Here is a 19,491-nt window from a genome sequence, read left to right as displayed (position 1 = left end):
GATTATGGGTTGGCTCCCCTGACAGCATCACACACAGTACATTTTCTGCCTCCATTCAAGCCAATGGAAACATATTATGGTGCACTGTCTCACTGGAACGACTGTGACTCATCTGACATTTTAGTCTCGCTTCTGTAGCTCGGCTCTCTCTCTCTCTCTCTCTCTCTCTGTCATTTCTTTTAAACAATGATCATCCTCATGCCAGCGAGTATCACATTCCTCTCCAGCAATCATGTTTCCTCTAAAACCGACTCTTATTAAGGTATTTGGCTTCTTAGATGTTTAAGTGCACATCAGTTGTGTTGTTTTGTGATATAATTGTTGTAGCAACAGCTGACTAGCAACACTGAATTCTGGATGTCATGAATAGTTTACAGTAATATTTTGAATAGAGCTGTTTTGCATATGTCTGCAAGTGTCTAATGATATAAATATTTAGAATTTTGAAATATTTTGAATTTTCAGCTTCATTACTCCAGTCTTCAGTGTCCCGTGGTCCTTCAGAAATCATCATTCTAATATGCTTTTCAAAATTCTTATTATAATACATTCTGAAAACAGTTGTGCTGCTTAATAATTTTGTGAAAAACAGTTTTCAGTATCAAAAACAGCATTGATTTGAAATATAATGTCTTTACTGTCACTTTTGGTCAGTTTAATGGATCCTTTGTAAATTATTTTATTCGTTTTATTATCTTATTTAAAAAAGTTACTTAAACATAACCTTTGAGAATGTATATTTGCGAAACATTTGTTAACTTTTAGTAGTACACTACTATATAAGTTATCTTAAACCTAATAGACATGAATTTATCCACAAACCTTTCTTTTTACTGTGACCTAGGCTTGCTGGTTGTTATAAAATAGTCGACGAAATTGACTACGCCACCCACAAATTCTAGGACGTGGGACCCTAACAATGATCTAATCTCTTTTTTGTTTTTCTTTGAATCACACAGGTGGTTCAAATAAATGAACTAGAAGCCAGAGTACAAAAAGGGTTGCTTTATTTTCCAGAATGAGCAAAATTTTATCTTCTCTTAAGAGTAGAAGGACTTGGTAAAACCATCCATGACACCAAAGAAACCAATAAAAAAATAAACTAATTACAACAATTAAACACCACTCTGAATGGATTTAAAGTAAACCAAATTAATTTCCAAAAGAAATAACACTCCAAACAAATCGAAATCTAACAACATTCAATAAGAGAAACCAATCATTAGACTGATATTCACATTAATTAAACAGAGAAATCATACTTTAACCCAAAAGAAAACATAAGAATGGCACTCAAAATAACACCCAAATCGACCTAGAATACTAAAATGGGAAATATACCACATGGGAGGAAGAAAAAAAACAAACCCAAAAGTCAAACCCAATCAAAAAAATATAAAGAAAATAAAAATCAAACCCAATCAAACCATTATACGCAAAACACACAAATCAAACAAGGCCTCCCAATACAGCACTCTACCATTCAAATAAAACAGGCAGATCCTGCAAAATGAATGCCACAAATCAAAAAAACAAAACAACCAAATCCCAAGTTTGGTGGGGAAAAAAAACGATGGCCACTTGCCAAAGAAGGTTTTGATGTCCTGTAATTAAAACCATTTAAATTTTATTACACACCACATTCTACATTTGACAATCCAGAAAATACTCACGTTGCTAATGTATTAATGCTCCTTTAAAGGATACTTAAAGTGTATAAGTCTTTAAAAACTAATCATTACTTACGTCCAGTGGTCGTAACAAAGCGCAAAATGACAAGTGCACTCTGCTCTCACCTCGATCATTAAAACCGGAACAATCCTACAACACATTTACTATGGTAAATGCGAATCTTACTACCAAGCATCTCCTTTACGATAAACATGATTAAAACAACAGGTTTACTCACTCCGAGTTTTCGGACACAATAGGTCAAGTCGTTCCTTCAACGCGCCAGCAGAGGAAGAAGCACAAACTCGCTCACCAAGCGTAGAACGAGAGCAAACGCTGTTTCCTTGACGCCCGCGAGACTTTATACGCCACCTACCCATTACGTCATCTACCTACCTAACCGCACAACATACTCATTCCGGTTACATTACTTTCATGTATTTCTTTAAAAACAAGAAATCGGGATAAATTACAGTATCCTGCATCAAGCAGGGTTTTTGTTTTGTTTTGTTTTTTACTACCAGCAGTAGCTCTGTCTGTATTGTTTAGGGCAACAGAAAAGCAGTGACCCTCCCCTGGGCTTGAGCTCTCTCTCTCCTGCAGAGAGTATCAGGCGTGCCACTGACTTTTCCAGTCTTTGTCCTCTCTCTTTTCAGATGGTTCCTGCCTCTGACGCCAATACAGTTATGCTGGAAATCCAAACAGCACAGCTCCGTGTTTGCCTTTGAGGTTATATAACAAATAAAGAGTATGATTTCTGTGCCTCAAATGCTGGCAGCATTGCGACGGCAAAGCATCGCATCTGAGACTGAAGCTTAGAATTAAATTGCCTGCTGTTGATTCTAGCGTTTTGACAGCGAAAAGCATGTTTGTGTTTGAGATGTGAGGCATTCCAGAAACTGCTCATGCCGATATGTTCTGGCTTAAGTGTTAATGAAGCTGTTGTGAAGTGTTGCACTTCCAGATATGAATCAACAGATGAAAAAGAATTACAATGATCTTAGCTTCAGCCTCACTCTTTGAGCCCTCATGTTTCATTTCATAATCTATTTATGTATGAGTCAAGGATAAATCCATCCGTTCATTCGATGGATGTGAAGAGAATTAGGAATAATAATTCTAAAAATGAATCTTCTGTCATCATTTACTCACCCTTGTGTCATTCCAAGTCTGAATGACTTTATTTCTTCCGCAGAACATGAGATGTTAAGCAGAATGTGCAGGCTGCTCTTTTCCAGCGAGACCTGTTCTGTTCATATTAGCTTTCCACAACGACAGATGATAACATTCTGTTTATTATAAGCAAGTGTTTTGGATGGAATCTTTTTGTTTGATGTTTTTATTGTTTATCACCTGGAAAGAAATCATTCTAAAAGTATCCCAAATGTATCATTCCTCTGCGATGTTCTCATTATAGGGTGGACTCTGCTATACAATTACATTTAGATTTTTTTTTTTAACTATATATTTTTATCGTTATAGCTATTGTAGGTGTAAACAGGCCTCCACACTTTATAATAACTTTCATTAAAATGACAGAATTTTTAATTTCTGAGTTAACTGTTGCTTTAATGGGCTCTATAAATGGGCATTAATTTGGAAAGTTATGATTCCTTGCTTTGTTGTTTATCTGACAAACTACTGGCAACTATTAATACATAATGAATAATCCAGCAGTAATTACTAAATCAGTTTATGTAAGGATATTTTTTTTTAAGTTCCAGTCAGATGACTTGTTTATTTGCATCACCCTCATAAATATAATTCGCCTGGTGTTAGTCTTTAAGATTATACAGTGGCGTCATGTTCATTTGCACATGATGCTTATTGTTTAGAATGTCTTTTCATATTTGTAGCTGAGTGTTGGATCGTGATGTCAGGATGAGGACTGGCTGGCTGTAGTGTTTGACGGGGGAGGCGCTTCTGTGCTCTTTAAGCGTATGTTTTCCCAATAGAACATTTCCTGTTGTCGTACGCACCCTAGATACGCGCGCGCGCTCACCTCCATCACGGGGAAGCGCGTGGAGTTGTCAGATTTTACGGAATATTCCCGAAATAGCAGCTTGTTAGCGCGGTGATAGAGATAAATCCTGCCTTCAGCTGAATGTGTAACCCGTGTGTAATTTCAGAGGACAATATTTTGTGTGTGAGGTAAGTTAAGTCTGTTCTTTGGGTCAGAGGAACACGAGTAAACAGAGTCTACGCAACAGTGTAGCTACTAAATACGCAGCTTTTGTGATGTTTAATGTCTTTACATTTCGTAAATGTAACGCTTTAAGTGTGTTTGTCCGACATAATTGCTTATGTTGTGCGTATTCAGGTTGAAATTGAAAGAAGAAGGAAATGCTCTTTACAGTAACGCACGCAAAGTAAACACCAACAGTTCGCGTCCGTGGTGCGGAATAGTAATTTTCCGCGATTTTTTTTTTTTTTTTTTTTTTCATGTTCTTAAATGAATCTTAAATTACTTTCCGTCACTAGAGTTTGAGCGAGGTACTTCTTTTGTTGCACATTAGGCAGCCAACAGGTTTACCATCGGAATCAGTTGTAGACATTCTGCATTATTTCGCATTCAAATGGCTTTCTGAATTTATGTCATGGATGCAATTGGTGGAACCGTTTGATGTGCGTGACTGAGGAGCCATGAAGCGCTCAGTGAAACAAAATACGATCAATACTGGCATCAACCTGTTCCTTTCACCTCAGTGTTGGCTTAACCGTTATTATCATCGCTTAGGTTCAGCCAGCTTCCTTTAATGAATGTTTTCCATCGACCATGTTGTTCACTCTAACACATTAGCACTCAAGAAACTTGTATTAAATAAATAGGCTACCTTTGCCATCTCAGTTAGACTACAGGTTCCTAATACTTCTCACAACCATTAACAACCATGATTCCCCTAGAAAAGGGGTTTTAGGAGGAACCGGGCTGATGGGGCTATTCGATGGATAATCTAGATTTTATCTGTAGTAAATTCAAATGCAATCTTTAAAATGTTAGCATTTGAAATGTCACTAATGCTTTCGGGGGCAGTCACTTGTTGAATGAGCATGCATTGTTTCATTACACTACTGACCAGATTAAACTGGTTAGAGTAAACAAGGCTAAGGTTCAGTTTCCAGTTTTTCACATTTGGTGTGGAAGAAGGGCTGCCATTTTGGGGCTCGAGTTTCTCAGCAGGTGTCTCTCAGTCCCATGAATGCTTGCGAAGGTGGAATCAGACTCATCTGAGCATCTGAGACCTGCAGCACTGAATCTGTGATGTGCACTAGTGTCGACAGATCCACAGACGCACACTGAGTGATGTGAGTGTATGAGGTTGACACAGCAGCCCATTACTGTCATGCCGAGAATATATTCACGCCACTCCACAGGTGGAGAAAATGAAGTACTGTTTTGTGGCAGAATAGCTTGGCTCCCGAATCGAGAAGACATCCGTTTAAGATTGAGTTGTTGCTTCTAATTTAATTGTAATATACAGGGTGATGTTTGTGCATTTTTATAGACTTGTCCAAAGTATGTTTTGAAAAAAAATAATAATACTAGAAGCATACATTTGGCTTAAAGGAATAGTTAAAAATCTGTCATGATATACATGTAATACCCAACCTGGATAACTTTTTTCCACCATGGAACCTGAAAAGATACCTTTATGCCTTTTTTTCTCCTGTACATCTGTCTCATACACAAATATGATGCAGCAAATGTGAAAATACAGAAATGAAAGTCAGTTTTGAGAATCACTGCAGAGTATTGAGTCATATGGACCACTTACGTAGCTTTCTTTGTTACAAAATGTTTGCATAGTTTTTCAAAATTTCTGTTGCATTGTAAAGAAGAGATCTAGTCATGTGGATTGGGAAAGACGTGAGACCATGTAGATGACAAAATGTTTAGAAGCAATGCACACAGCAAAAAAAGATCAAGCCTCTGATGTTCCTTCTTTTCCTATCTCTGTCTTCTCTTCCCACCTCTCCACTCACAAACTTGTATAAATAGCTGTGATAGTCAGCAGCGAGGCCTTTGAGTCTATCAGCACTTTGTGTTGCTGAGGTTCATCTTTGCTCTTATATATATCAAGCCGTTATTCCTCAACACCTACAGTAGTCACTGGGTCATGGCACCAGAAATCAATATTTTAACCTGTCATACACAAAAATCTTCCCATCCAATATAGCTCTTAAAGGATTAGTTACACCCTCATGTTGTTCCAATTCCGAAGACCTCCGTTCATCTACAGAACACAAATTAAGATATTTTTGATGAAATCCTCGAATTTTCAGAGAATTACCACATTCAAGGCCCAGAAAGGTAGTAAAGACATCCCTAAAATATCCCATAATTTTCTGAAGCTATGAGAATACTTTTTGTGCACAAAAAATAAAGGCTTTAACAATTTCTTGTCTTCCGTGTCAGCCTTCAACGTGTGTTCACGACAGTACCACTACACATGCGTGTGCATTCCTCCGCTTGCAAACAAGGTGCAGCACATCCAGTTTCTGGCTCCTGTGTCAGCAGCACCATACGCATACATGGTACCCTCGTGTAGGGCTGGGCGATATATCTAACAATATGATCATGCGCATCTAGTCAGTAAATCGTTCCGTGTTTACAGCTTAATCACCATCGCCTGCTTTTGAATAGAGCGGCATTTAATAGATCCGTAGATCACTTAAAAGCTACGTGATATCGCGTTCATTATCGAAGGCGATTCATCTGGGATAATGAACGCGGTATTGCGTAGCTCGTCAGTGATCTACGGCTCTGTCTATTAAATGCCGCTCTATTTAAAAGCAGGGGATGGTGATTAAGCGGTAATCACGGAACCAGATTTACTGACTAGATGCGCATGATCCTATCGTTAGATATATAACCCAGCCCTACTCTCGTGAACACACGTCGAAGACTGACATGAATGAGAAGTTGTTGAATAAAGTCATAACTTTATCAAATTATGGTTGAACCACTAATGTCGCATGGACTATTTATCGATGTCCTTGCTACCTTTCTGGGCCTTTGACATGGTAGTAATGAATGACAGAATTAAAATTTGGGGATGAATTATACCTTTTAGGTCAAATAATGCACATCACAAGATATGCAAGAACAAATGTCATCTAGACTGACGTGACCATGTCGCCTTATTTGTTTTGAAAGCGACAGCTTTTCGGTTGATGATTCAAGTGGATTTCCCACTAATTTACCCAAAAACACAGTCACAATGACACCGACTGGCCTTTTGTGTTAACAAGCTCACAAGCTGTGAAGAAGAGTTTGTGGGACACCACACATGGCATCCAGACTCCGTAATTTCAGTGTGAAAAAATGAGCGACAGCCAGAGAGAGAGATTGTGTCCTGTTTGAAAGGATGTTAGAGACTGTAGATGTTATTGCGATCAGAGTCCCATGAGAGTGGCAGGCAGGCGGTTTTTCATTGATGTAGAGAAAGGCTCAGGGAGACAGCCAGCACGAACTGGGGCAGATGGGTTTTATTAACACAAACACAGTGGCGGACTTCTGGGCACAAGGACTCTGCCATAAATTGATGATCCTTTTACCAATGTGCACCAAATCTTTACACATTGCAGGGATATGATCGTGCTGTCAATTTAAGTTATATATATTCTGAACGTACAGACGATCCGTCCACATGTTGATTTAGAGTGTCAAGCCAGCCGTAGTTTAGCAGAGGGTGATGGTTTTGTTTGCACAGACATCAGATGTAATTCTTATTTAACATGACTGGTTTGATATTTGTGGCATGCTAATAAAGGTCAGAGCCCCATGCATTATATTGAGAGGAATGAATGATGTAGAGCCCTCAGGCATGATGGGGAACAGCAAACAGCACACAAGCCATAAGTCAACCGTATTATAAAAATTGCTGATGTATGAAAGATAGGCGATTAAAAACAGATGCCCTACATTCAGTTGTTTTTCATGCCTGCCAGCATCCTGACCCCCAGTAATTGGAGGAAGCAGATTTCAGCACACTTGGAATCCACAGGGGCATCTGAGGGCCAAAATTGATGGCTGAATGAGCGTGTTACCTGAGAACATCAATGGGTACAGAACACCTTTAGCTGTGTGCCGTATTGTTTTTTTTTTTTACAGCAATATACTTTTGCCTTTACTCTAAACACAATGAGACTTTTTTTAGTTAACCCCCTAGACATGCCAAGTTTTTTTGATACTTTGCACATTACTAGTGTGTGTGATGTGCATATGGCCATTGTAGAGTTTATGCAAGGCTTTTAACTATATGTAAAAATGCATGCAATTGTGATGCATCAATCTGACAAAGTGCATCAATTATAATATAGTATTCTTCAATTAGGGTCAATTTTTACAAGAAATCTTGAAAAAATGTTAATCTGAGTTAAAATATTTATTGTATGAATAAAGATCTGATCATGACCTTGGCGCAACCTTCAGGAGGATTTTGGTATAATGTGATGGGAATGACATTTTTCCATCTGAAAAAAAAACAAAAAAAAAACAGGATAACCTTGGACTTGCTGCCAGGAGTCATAAAAATGAATTCATGAAATAAAAAGAAATGGACTGTATCTGAAGTAAAATTCTTAATTAATTTTTAATAAGTTCTTAAAACAAAGTCCAGAAAAAAGTTCCTGTCCTTGATTATGATTGGTCTAGCTGTATTCAAAGTTATTGTAAAATACTCTTTAAAAACACCTGTCGACTCATTACATCAGCATTACTGTGCCAAGTATGTTTTCCAATGATTTCTGTCTGTGTGATGCATGTTATACATGAAAAAACAAACAAACAGTTAATTAATAATTTTTTTTGTTTCTGTGTTTATTTTATTAAACCTTGCTATGCATATGTAATAACCTTATATAAAGACAATAAGTACTGAAGCTGTGGTTTACAGTGATTGTCCACTCTCCATTGTGCCTAACAAAAACTGGGCATATTGCTTTATTAAATATCTGCAACAAAAAAAAAATTATTAAATTCAAATGAACCAAACCATGACCAAGTTTATAGTTCAGAATGCATGCTTTTTTTTTTTTTTTTTTTTGAAAGAAATCATAATTCATTATTCTGTTTAAAGAATTGTTCATCGTGAGACCAAATTTTGCAACCCTATTTTTAAACTGAACTATCAAAAAGATTAATTTTTTTCCAGAATACAGGCACAGGGCTGCCCTCTTGTTGTACAATACATAAAGTATCTGTCAGATCAGGAGTGTTCGCCTACGTCAGGTTTCAAGCCTTGGTCTTGGATAGATTAATAAGAGTCCTCCAGGCTCCAGTAAACACTTGCTCCACATGGCCCCCACACTCTCATGCACAGCTCGAGGGATGGGAGTCTGACTGCTCGGTACATACAGTAATTAAATCCATTAACGCAGTATTCAGCCACACCAATGTTGTCTTTTACCATAAACAAGGAAGCTTCAGTCATCGACTCTGAAAAGGTCCTCAGTATATATGCAGTACTTGTTTCCATGGTACAGTGGGTGAAGTTCTGAAGATGTGTGTAGAAAGATCCTATAATCTTGAATGCTAGTCATGGACGCTTTTCAAATACATCATGAAGCTGTTTGAAAGCAAATGATTTGTTTGGAACCAGTGATTCCGAGTGCTTATCAAACTGCCAAAATCATGTGATTACAGTAAATGAGGATTCATTACAGCATAACTGTTTTTAAATTTCAATGGTTTGCTGCTAGGGGCGATCTCTGTGAACGATGAACATTGAACCTGTGTTTGTTTCCTGTTCTTGGATCAATTTTATACATTTGTAGACATTTTTAATGACACGCTACAAAAAAAGTATGAATTGTAGGTACTGGCCTGATTATCCAAGCTCTCTATAAAGCAAACTAAACAAACCCTACAGATGAATGAAGTAACAAATCCAGAAGCTTCATATTTACTGGTATTAGAGGATTTGGTAATTGCATTTAAGAGTTTACACCAAAAGCAAAACATTTGCAATTTTATTATAAAAGGTGTTTTATCATGTTTGTTTACAGCGTTCAGCACTAGGCGTAAATTTGTGAAGCAGTTGGTTGAATTGATTCAAAGTTTAGACACTGAGGTAGAATCGCGCACGGGCTCAGTACAAGGCACCTTATTTACAGATTTGTTTCTCATTTTTGGTGTAGGGTAAAAAAAAAACACGGAATCAAGTATCAAATCCAGTTGTACATGTGTTTTATAAATGAGGCTCCTGGACTAACCAGAAGGTTTTAGGTTCATAATTACTACATATGCTGTAAACCAGGGGTCTCCAAACTCGGTAATGCTGTGTCTCCAACACTAATTAAACAAACCTGAACCAGCTAATCTTACTAGGTATACTAGAAACTTCTAGACCAGTGTGCTGAGGCAAGCTGGAGCTAAACTCTGCAGGTCACCGGCCCTCCAGGACAGAGTTTGGAAACCTCTGATGTAAGCTGTAAGGTCCTCCAACCCTCGTCCTGGGTATCTACCATCCTGCAGACTTCATTTCCAACTGTGCTCAAACACACCAGCCTGTAATTATCAAGTAAACCCAAACACTTTGATTAGTTGGTTCAAGTGTGATTGATTGGGGTTGGAGCTGGAACCTGCAGGATGGAAGCGCTCCAGGAACAGATTTGGAGACCCTTGTTGTAAACACTGTCTGCCTGTGCCTTTGACTAGTTATTCCAAGCAAACTGACTCTTGTTTTGTTTTAGGTGCACCCAATGATTTGTATGATATCACCATTTGCTTTGAGATGACCAAGGAGAACTAAAAGACACCCTGGCTCCACCTCAAGGTTTCTATTTCTCTGTCTCCTGCCTCCGCTCCTCAATGGGTTCCCGAAGTCAGGGGTTCTTCCACCACCAACACCACCACCGTAGTTCAGTGGTACCCACGGCTGTCCCACGACTGCTGCCCGAGACCAGCAGCCTGTTGGGGGGCATCGCCCAGATCACTCCGTCCCTGTTTCTCGGCCGGGGGAATGTGGCGTCTAACCGCAGCCTTCTCCTGTCCAAAGGGATTACCTGTGTGGTGAACGCCACCATCGAGCTGCCCAACTTCAACTGGCCACACATGGAGTACGTCAAAGTGCCCCTGGCCGACATGCCTCATTCTCCCATCTCGCTTTATTTTGACAGTGTGGCTGATAAGATCCACAGCGTGGGCCGGAAACGGGGAGCCGTGTTGGTGCACTGCGCAGCTGGGGTGAGCCGCTCCGCCTCGCTCTGTTTAGCCTACCTCATGAAGTACCACAGAGTTTCCTTGGCCGAGGCTCACGCTTGGGTCAAATCCCGCCGACCGGTCATTCGTCCTAATGGAGGGTTCTGGCGACAACTCATTGAGTACGAGAGGAAACTGTTTGGCAGGAACTCGGTGAAAATGATCCAGACACCGTATGGGGTCATTCCCGACGTGTACGAGAGAGACCGCAGGAATTTGGCACCTTACTGGGGCTTGTGAAGAGGGGTTTGGATCTTGGTTCAAACATAGAGGACGGGTCTTCTAAGCGATCTTTGACTCCATTGTCTTCCAGCCTCTTTACGTACATCCACGTGTCCCTCTCACCAGAGAACAAAGCCAGATGGGAGTGCTTATGTTCATTTTCAAGATGGAAAAAAGTCACTTTAAGTCCATATTTTATGAAGTCAGAAGTGATAATACATCCTTGAATGCTGAAAGAAATCTGGGTGACAATAATGTCAGATTTAGGAGCACTTTGGGAATCAAGTGTGATGCTGGGAAACAGGAATTCAGTCCTTGGTTAAGACTTACCAATCATAATATTGTGAGGATATTGTTTCCGTTTGGCTGTCGTCTTTGTTGAGAGGCAGCAGTCTGAGTCTAATCACCGGTAGCATTTGAAATATTATATTCTAATGTGTATTTAAACTTGTGCATTCAGAAAAATACAAAAAAGAGAGAAAGCTATTGGAAGGTTTTGTGATGTTACAAACTGTTTAACAGAAGTTTAGATAAGACTAATGAACTATTTATGTAAATGAAAAACAAAAAAAACTATTTTTGAACACCATGGAGGACAGTTGGCATTTGTCATGTCAGAACTCCTACAAAATGGGCTGTTTCACAAAAAGCAGAACAACAAATATGGCTTTTGCAATCGGTTTTTAATATTTAACTCAAAAGGTGTTTCTTTCAGTTGTTTTCTGCAGTGAAGCATTAATTATAACCGGAGGACATCTGTCAGGGGACTCCTAGCAAACCTTTTACTAATACATGTAAAAAAAAGAATTTATGTAAAAGAGTTCGGATTTATTTTGTGCGTTAAAATAAAGGGTGGAATATTTTAATGTATTCCTTGTGCTTATTTAAGGCTTGGTTTACTTGGTTTTTTTTAAAGTAAATATTTTTTATATGTTCAAAATAACAGTGAAGCTACATAACAATCTTTAATATGTACAAATATTACTGTTAAAAGTGATTCTTACTGTATATGACTGATGGGCAGGCTGTTGTATAATGGTTTAATGTGTTTTTAATGGATGACACGATTAAAAATAAAGGTTCTTTATTGGCATCTGTGGTTCCATAAAGAACCTGTAACATCCATGGAATGAAAAGGTTTAGATTATTAAAATTTTCAAAGAAAACTGTTTTTAAGAAAGGTTCTTCAGAGAGAAATTAAGAAATGGTTCTTCTGCAAACGCATTTTTGCAAGCTTTATTTTAGGAGTGTAGGATCATGTCAGGGAACACCATTTCCTGTTTAATAAATCTCCCAATGCATTGTAGAGCATCTGGATTAGCATGGAGCAGGACGTCTCCGTAAATCCATTCCTTTCTGTTCAGCGACGCCAAGGTGGATAAAGGTTGTTAAAGGGGGGGTAAAATGCTCATTTTCACTCAATATCCTGTTAATCTTGAGTACCTATAGAGTAGTACTGCATCCTTCATAACTCCAAAAAGTCTTTTTTTTATTATATTCATAAGAGAAAGATGGTCTGTACCGATTTTTCCCGGAAAAACACGACCGGCTGGAGGCGTGACGTGTGGGCGGAGCTAAAGAATCACGAGCGCCAGTAGGCTTTTGTGTTGAAAGCATTTGTAAGATGCGACACCGTGAGGGAAAAAAACAATCGAAAACAAACCATGGCTTACAGTCAGATTCAGCCGTTTATTTATGATCCAGAATCAGATCCAGAGGCTGAAACTGAACGAAAGCAGAAGCAGCAACGACTCGCTCCGAGCGGTCTCCGGCATGGGAGGCGGATGCACTAACAAGGAGGCAGAGATATTTGAAGCAGTTTTACTCACCGCCTGCGGTTCCAACACACGATCGTGACCCTTTTTCGTTGGGATTGCATCATCCTTAAGAAATAAACGATACGCAAATCTGTCGTCAAACTGACCCTTGTTTGTAAAACAAGCATCTTGGAAATGCAGGGAACAAACACAAACACTTGCACAACTCCGTTGATGCTCTGTAAAATTAAACTCCATCCACTGGTCCCTTAATGCTGTTTTTTTTTGGTAATCTGTGCAGGGTTGTCTTGCCCTGGCAACCAAAAACACACTTCTTTTGTGACTTTTCGCGACGCTCTCGCTCTGATCAGTGAACGTCTGTTGTGCTCTCAGTGCTCTGCTATACGGGAGCGTGCGCTCTTCCGGCAAACGTGCCCTCAGGACCCATATAAGGAAATTCTGCTCCATCTAACGTCAAACAGAGCCATACTCGAAAAAAACTTTCTGAAACTTGTGACAAACCGGAAGGAGTATTTTTGGAGCAGAAATACTCATTCAAACATACAACTTAATTTTTGAAACTTTGTCCATGTTTAGCATGGGAATCCAACTCTTTAACAGTGTAAAAAACTCAGTATGAATGAAATAGCATTTCACTCCCCCTTTAATCGTATGTGTATAAAGACAAGGACATAACATTATCCTCTGTCTGTCAAAACATCGAAATCACAAGTCGGCTCAAATCCATATTTTAAACTACTTTTGCCTTTAGAATTTCAACAGGCATTTGATGAGCAAAAGGGTGGAAAAGATGATCGAACACTCATCCTCTGTACGTACAGATAGGGACTAAATCATGATGTCTTTCGACGGTCATACAAATTCAAAGTCAGGTATCCCTGGAAACCATTTTCCAGGTAACACTGCTGTGAATGGCAGCTATTAGCACCGAGTCCGTGTGAGGGAAGTGCTGGGTCTGGCTGGGCCTGATACATGGAGCGAACAGATGAAGGCTAATCACGCCAAGGTGGGACACAAAAATTCACATTTGCATCCAATACTAACATTCAAATATTTAATTAGCAATTACCAAATTGAATCAGAAACAGACAAACAGGACCATTTTAGAGCAAAAAGCTCATAAATGAAGTAGAATTATACAATGACGACAATAAAGACATTAAGACAAGGTTAAGTCCTCCATAAAACACTGACAATGGCTATCATTTAAGCCATGTAATCTCAGTTGGATCACTGTCAATTCATTAAGAGTGCCTCAATGAAAAGAAATGAATTCATAATGAAAGTTTATGTCGCTCTTATGATAACCCCTTGGGTTGGAAGGAAAAACTCTTCACTTTGCACTTCTTACGCCCCCAGACTTTTGAATTTCCTTCAGTTTCACAAAAAAAAAAAAAAAAAAAAAAAAAAAAGTGTCATCTGAATCCAGAAAACTAAATATTACGCGTTTAAGAACATCTTCCAGGCTTTATAAAAGGTTCTCAGAAAATCACACGCATTCAAGAACCATCTTCCAGACCCACTAATAAAAGTGACTTGTGTTCCAGCACAACCATAACAGAAAACCATGACATACAAGAGAAACATTTAGATGCTGCCATCTTCTAAGTAATCTATGCACACTTTTCGATGCTTTCAAATGTTTTACCTTTATTATTTTATAGATTTTATATTACAAGTCTTTTTGTAACATGAATAACAGCTCTGCAATATTTACTTCACATGGTAGAGAAATCAACAGCAAAGAATCAACCGACCAGACACTTTTTTTTGTGCTTGAGAGTCAGATCCAATAAGGTAGAGACAAAAGACACATTTACAAGATTTAAATAAAGTATTATTCAGTACAACATAATTTATCTGATCTTCCAACAGACAATGGCAGATCTAGACAGTTGAGTCCCAAATTCAAGTGATGAGAGCTGAACTGTTTCAAAGGCAAAACAGCTAAAGTGACTGAAGAGTTCTGAAGGACTCCGTGGAGCTTCAGACAGCGGCTCAGGGTTCAGCGCTGCTCTGCGCTCGGTTCTAGAGCAGGTCAGGGAGGATGAGACCTGGAGGTTTGGGTTCCACACAGTTAATCCAGAAGTTAGCACAGCTGGCGTGGTACTGGTGACCTCCATAAATGAGCTTGAAGTTGTCCGTCTCTGAATTAAAGGCCTGCAGAGGATATGTGCAAGACAAGGTGAGAAAAAAGAAAAATGAAGATTTATAGAAAAAAGTCTGACGTGACTATTGAACCCCAACCTTGTCCCTACAAAGGATTTTTTTTTTCTTTTTATCATTACCATATCAGTTACTGGACGATATTAGAGAAATGTTTGCGGTCATCTAAAACTCAATAAAAGTGAACCTTTAAAAACAACACTAGTAATTTAACATTACCGTTGAATGTAATCTTTAGAAAATAGTGCGGCATAAAAGAGACAAGAGCACAACACCATACTGACATCATTTGTAGGATCAATAGAGAAAAACAAGTGTGCAATCCTCCCACATATGCCCTATATATAGAGAAGAGAAACAAGAACCCAGTGAACTTCACTCAATATATCGATGTGCAAGTGTGCTTTCATTCTGAAAGGCTCAGCTGTAGTTGTGCATTTGTGATAAGGATGTTACGCAGAATGAAGACCTAAGAAAAATCTCTGAGCTGATGCTGGAAGGAGAAATGACTCATGCTGTGAATCCCACACTTGTACTATGCGCGCACACACACACACCATTTCTTTCATATGCTCTTGACAATACTGTCCTCTTTAAAGGATGTTAAAATAGCAACATGAAGATCACAAGGAAATTCTGATATTTTTATCCAATTATGCGTGCTTTACTCTGGTTTACAACAGACCTCCATGTAGAACTGTAACATAGCAGAGTAAACTGCTAAATTATCTCACAAATTTTCAATTGCAATATTATAACTTGCAATGTGACTTCACATCTCGCAAATTACACTATTTCTCATAATTGTGACTTTTTATCCATCTATGCACACACACATACTTTTCACTCAAACTGTTGTGCTGATACTACTATTTAATTCATATTAAATAATCAGTATTACAAAATCTAAAAAGAATTATGCAGTATAATATTTGGCAAAAGAAGCGGTTTACATGCACCCAAATTAACCTGGTTCTAATCGGCTCAATCAGTCTGAACAGCCTTCATGTTAACACTTCAACATATACAACTGATCTTAATAAAAATATATTTGAATTGAAAGATGACGGAGGCATACCAGAAAATATCAACAGCAAAAATTAATGTAAATTCTTTTATTATTTTCTCAAATAGATCCAAAAACACCTTGCACATATGCGTAATGCATAGTTTTACATATATATTTCATCTTACAAATTTGGATATGTTTATTTACATCTTCTGAATTATGAACTGGTTAGCCAATGAGATGGAGTATTTACTACATTTTTGCTAAAATTGGTGTAAAAGTTATTCTGAACTCTCGTGCTGAAGTCGGTTTCAGAATCCATATAATAAAAATGTAAATTAATATGCGACCTGGATTGCAATGTTTAGGGTTCATTTAAACTGAATTTGAAATTGACTGCATGTAAACATACCTAATCTCAGCTGTACTGTGAGGTAGCTGGAAATATATCAAAAGCTATTTAAATGTTATTTTAATGCATTCCAAGAGAATATCAGATTGAGTTCTCTGTCGGTCTGTGTCTATCTTATGTACTTGCACTCTCAATTTCTTTTTGCCTTTATTTGTAGTACAGAGATGTGTCTGAGTGGACATATAAACAGTGCTGTATGATGAAACCGCTGATCCCACGGTATATCCGTGTGTGTGTGTGTGTGGTGCACAGAGGGTTTCTCTGCAGATGAACAGGTGTCTCAGTGTCACTGAAAAGGTCATTCTTATTCAACCGACCTTGTTTAGCTGGCAGAAAGGTTAAATACTATCTGATTGCAAACACCGAGGGCATCCTGCCTGCACAGATGACAACACTTGTTACGAGCAGAGTCTGGTTTCTTTAAGATTATTTACCAAATCTGTGTTGAGTAAAAAAATTATTGAAAAAAAAGTAATGTTGAAATATTACAATAAAAAAAAAAAATTCTGTTTGAATATTTGTATATTTTTTTTTAAATCAATAAATGCATCATTATAAATGCATAAAGGCCAAACACCCGTCAAAGACTGATGAAGTACAAGTTCATGTTTCTAAAAGCTGAGTTCTTACTCCATTTGAGATAGCTTGATGCTGCACTGATGGATGGCTTTGCTTCAGTAGATAGTATAGATACAGCTCATAACCGCTACTTGTTATGGTCTGTTCACAATATGTGCATCTAACTTTAGCATGGACGCCCACCTCACAGAGTTTGGACCTTTAATGGGATGCTGCATTAGCGTTACATTAATTGACATTAAATTCTGGACACACAGAGTATAATCTAAACACTGCTAAGTAAACATTCATTAAAACAGTTGTTTACAGCGCAAACAAAATTATCTTCTGAGAACCCATAACTACTTAATTGACTTGAGGGGTGCCATTTTAATGTCAAAGTACTTAAATACGGCCTCATCGTTTACAGTGCAGAGAAGTAGAAGTCAGTCAAGCTGTCTGATGCATCTGGCTCAACAGATATTTTAAAATATTATAGTGCGTTTAATAGACTCATGTAGGAAAATATTAAACTACTATTATAAAATAAGTTTCAAACAGGCAAACAAGCCTTTTATTTTTATGATAAACTGAAATTGTATTAAATCTTTATAAAAAAAATTTGTGTTTTATTATTACCATTATAAAATATTAATTGTATCAAATATTTACACTACTTTTTGGAGTCAATGTTTTTTTTAAAGACAATAATTAAAAATAAATTAATCAGCATTATACATTAATTTGATCGGTGACAGTAAAGGAAAAAAAAAAACCTTGCAACCCCAATCTTTTGAATGGTAGTGCATTTACAATTTTGTTTTAGATAAACAGAATCTGTGCAAAGTATTAAATCAATACACTGTTGCCCATTCGTTTGGACAAATGCTGTTAGCAGATTCAGCAGGATCACGTCCCTCCCCAGCGGGGACAGAAACTGAATGCTAGCCCAAGGTCAGAAGAGTGAATCATCCACAACCCAGTGTGATCTCCACCTTTAAACACATCTCCTCTCAGACATGCTGCTCCACCTTCAGAACCCACCCAGACAGAGACGCTGCCCTCAAACCCCCCAAAACCATTAAAAAGTGGGATATTAATCAGATGTCAGGAGCAGACAGAAACCGCTCTATTAATCTGGATGTGTTCGGCGGATCTATTAGCACCTGTGTTTTTGGTCACGGTGACTGATGGCTGAACTGCGTCTGCTCCTCAGACATCCATCCCATGATTCCTTGCAATTAGGAAAATTCACAAAACCGAATATTACAAAAACTATAATAGCATCTCAATGTATCTAAACCAATACTTCTAATACTAAGAAAATGTAATTTCTGGAATAGATCAGCATGGACATTGTTAAATATCTCTTTTTGTTTAGAGCAAAATGAGAGCAACTCCATGACAATTTTTTATTTGTGTGTAAACTATTCCCTTTATTATAATATTGTTCTCCAACGCCCCGAGGGTGCCAAAATGACAAATGCATCACCTATTTGTTGCCTGCCTCATGCTTTTTGGCCATCAGTCAGACTGACTCACTGCTTCAAGACAAGCTCGACATGAAAGATTTCTGGCTAACACTTTAGAATAGGGAACACTTATTCACTATTAACCATGTCTTTTCCCTCAGTAAATTCCTAATTTGCTGCTTAATAATAGTTAGGGATGTAGGACAGGATGAGGGATGTAGAATAAGGTCATGTAGAATAAGGCATTATTATGCACTTAATTACTACTAATAAATGGCTAATATTCTAGTGATATGCATACTAATAAGCAACTAGTTATTAAGAGACCATAAAATAAAGGATTAAATGAAAACACCTAAAGCTACTTGAATGAAAGCATGGCCTCTAAAATCTCTACAGCGAGTTGTTAAACCAGTGCAACCGGATCGCTGATTCAGACAGATGAAGTAGAGGATCAGGGTAGGGCTGGGATAAACTATTATTTTTTAAACTATTAATCTAGCGATTATTTTTTCGATGCATCGATTAATCTAACGATTAATTTTTTCAGGCCGATTCGATTTCGATTATCTCCCCATTAATTGACTACTAACAATTTATATATGTTGATTTAAATATCTGAATGAAAAAAAAACATGAATTCCTTAACATTGCAAAATATGTTTATTTTTAAATAGTCTTTTATTTTGTAATTAAAAAATAAACCTAAGAGTGCATTACTTTGCACTTGTATAGAGATAGCATTCAATAAAACCTTGAAGCCTTGAAAACACATAGCTTACCGAAACAAGCTTACTGAACACATAGGGCCTAGCTTACTGAAAAAAAAAGTTCTTCTTTCAGATGAAAACAACAACTTGATGTCTAGCGTTCAATAAAAAAGGTCACCCAAAATACTTGTTTAGAGCAATTGAAAGACTACAGTAACCAATGTAAACTTGAGGGCTTTAAGCTAATACAGAGAGTGCTTTTCCAAAAAAAAAAAAAAAAATTAACAG

General features: G+C 37.8%; 2 protein-coding genes and 1 long non-coding RNA gene across 10 annotated transcripts in view; 1 reads left to right on the top strand and 2 right to left on the bottom strand.

The window, feature by feature from the left end:
- Nucleotides 1-204: 204 nt before the first annotated feature.
- LOC113058272 (dual specificity protein phosphatase 14-like) lies at nt 205-11,902 on the top strand. 3 transcript variants are annotated; one of them, XM_026226036.1, is made up of 2 exons: nt 205-262; nt 10,369-11,902. In XM_026226036.1, the coding sequence occupies exon 2, from the start codon at nt 10,487-10,489 to the stop codon at nt 11,114-11,116; it is 630 nt and encodes a 209-aa protein (XP_026081821.1). In that variant the 5' UTR covers nt 205-262; nt 10,369-10,486; the 3' UTR covers nt 11,117-11,902. The 3 variants fall into 3 exon arrangements, with proteins under 3 accessions (XP_026081821.1, XP_026081820.1, XP_026081822.1); XM_026226035.1 differs by lacking the exon at nt 205-262 and adding an exon at nt 3,563-3,822; XM_026226037.1 differs by lacking the exon at nt 205-262 and adding an exon at nt 6,712-7,738.
- Nucleotides 874-2,081, bottom strand: LOC113058273 (uncharacterized). Its single transcript, XR_003277946.1, has 3 exons — nt 1,910-2,081; nt 1,747-1,821; nt 874-1,604 (listed from the first exon to the last, which is right to left on the bottom strand). It is a non-coding gene; the product is annotated as an uncharacterized LOC113058273 (long non-coding RNA).
- Nucleotides 11,903-14,506: 2,604 nt separating the features above from the next.
- Nucleotides 14,507-19,491, bottom strand: part of LOC113058270 (synergin gamma-like) — a 39,264-nt gene continuing 34,279 nt past the window's right edge. For all 6 annotated transcript variants that reach the window (XM_026226028.1, XM_026226029.1, XM_026226030.1 and 3 more), the window contains one exon: nt 14,507-15,036. In XM_026226028.1, the coding sequence (XP_026081813.1) occupies nt 14,905-15,036 (132 nt within the window). In that variant the 3' untranslated portion in view covers nt 14,507-14,904. The remainder of the gene's footprint in view (nt 15,037-19,491) is intronic.

This window comes from Carassius auratus, chromosome 40 (assembly GCF_003368295.1).
Source record: "Carassius auratus strain Wakin chromosome 40, ASM336829v1, whole genome shotgun sequence".
Lineage (NCBI taxonomy): Eukaryota > Metazoa > Chordata > Actinopteri > Cypriniformes > Cyprinidae > Carassius > Carassius auratus.
The sequence above is the reverse complement of the archived record's forward strand: the minus strand, read 5'-3'. Positions and strand labels throughout refer to the sequence as shown.

Excerpts from the sequence above, each read along its gene's own strand:
- LOC113058272 (XM_026226036.1), top strand. The coding sequence starts at position 10,487 with ATGGGTTCCCGAAGTCAGGGGTTCTTCCACCACCAACACCACCACCGT.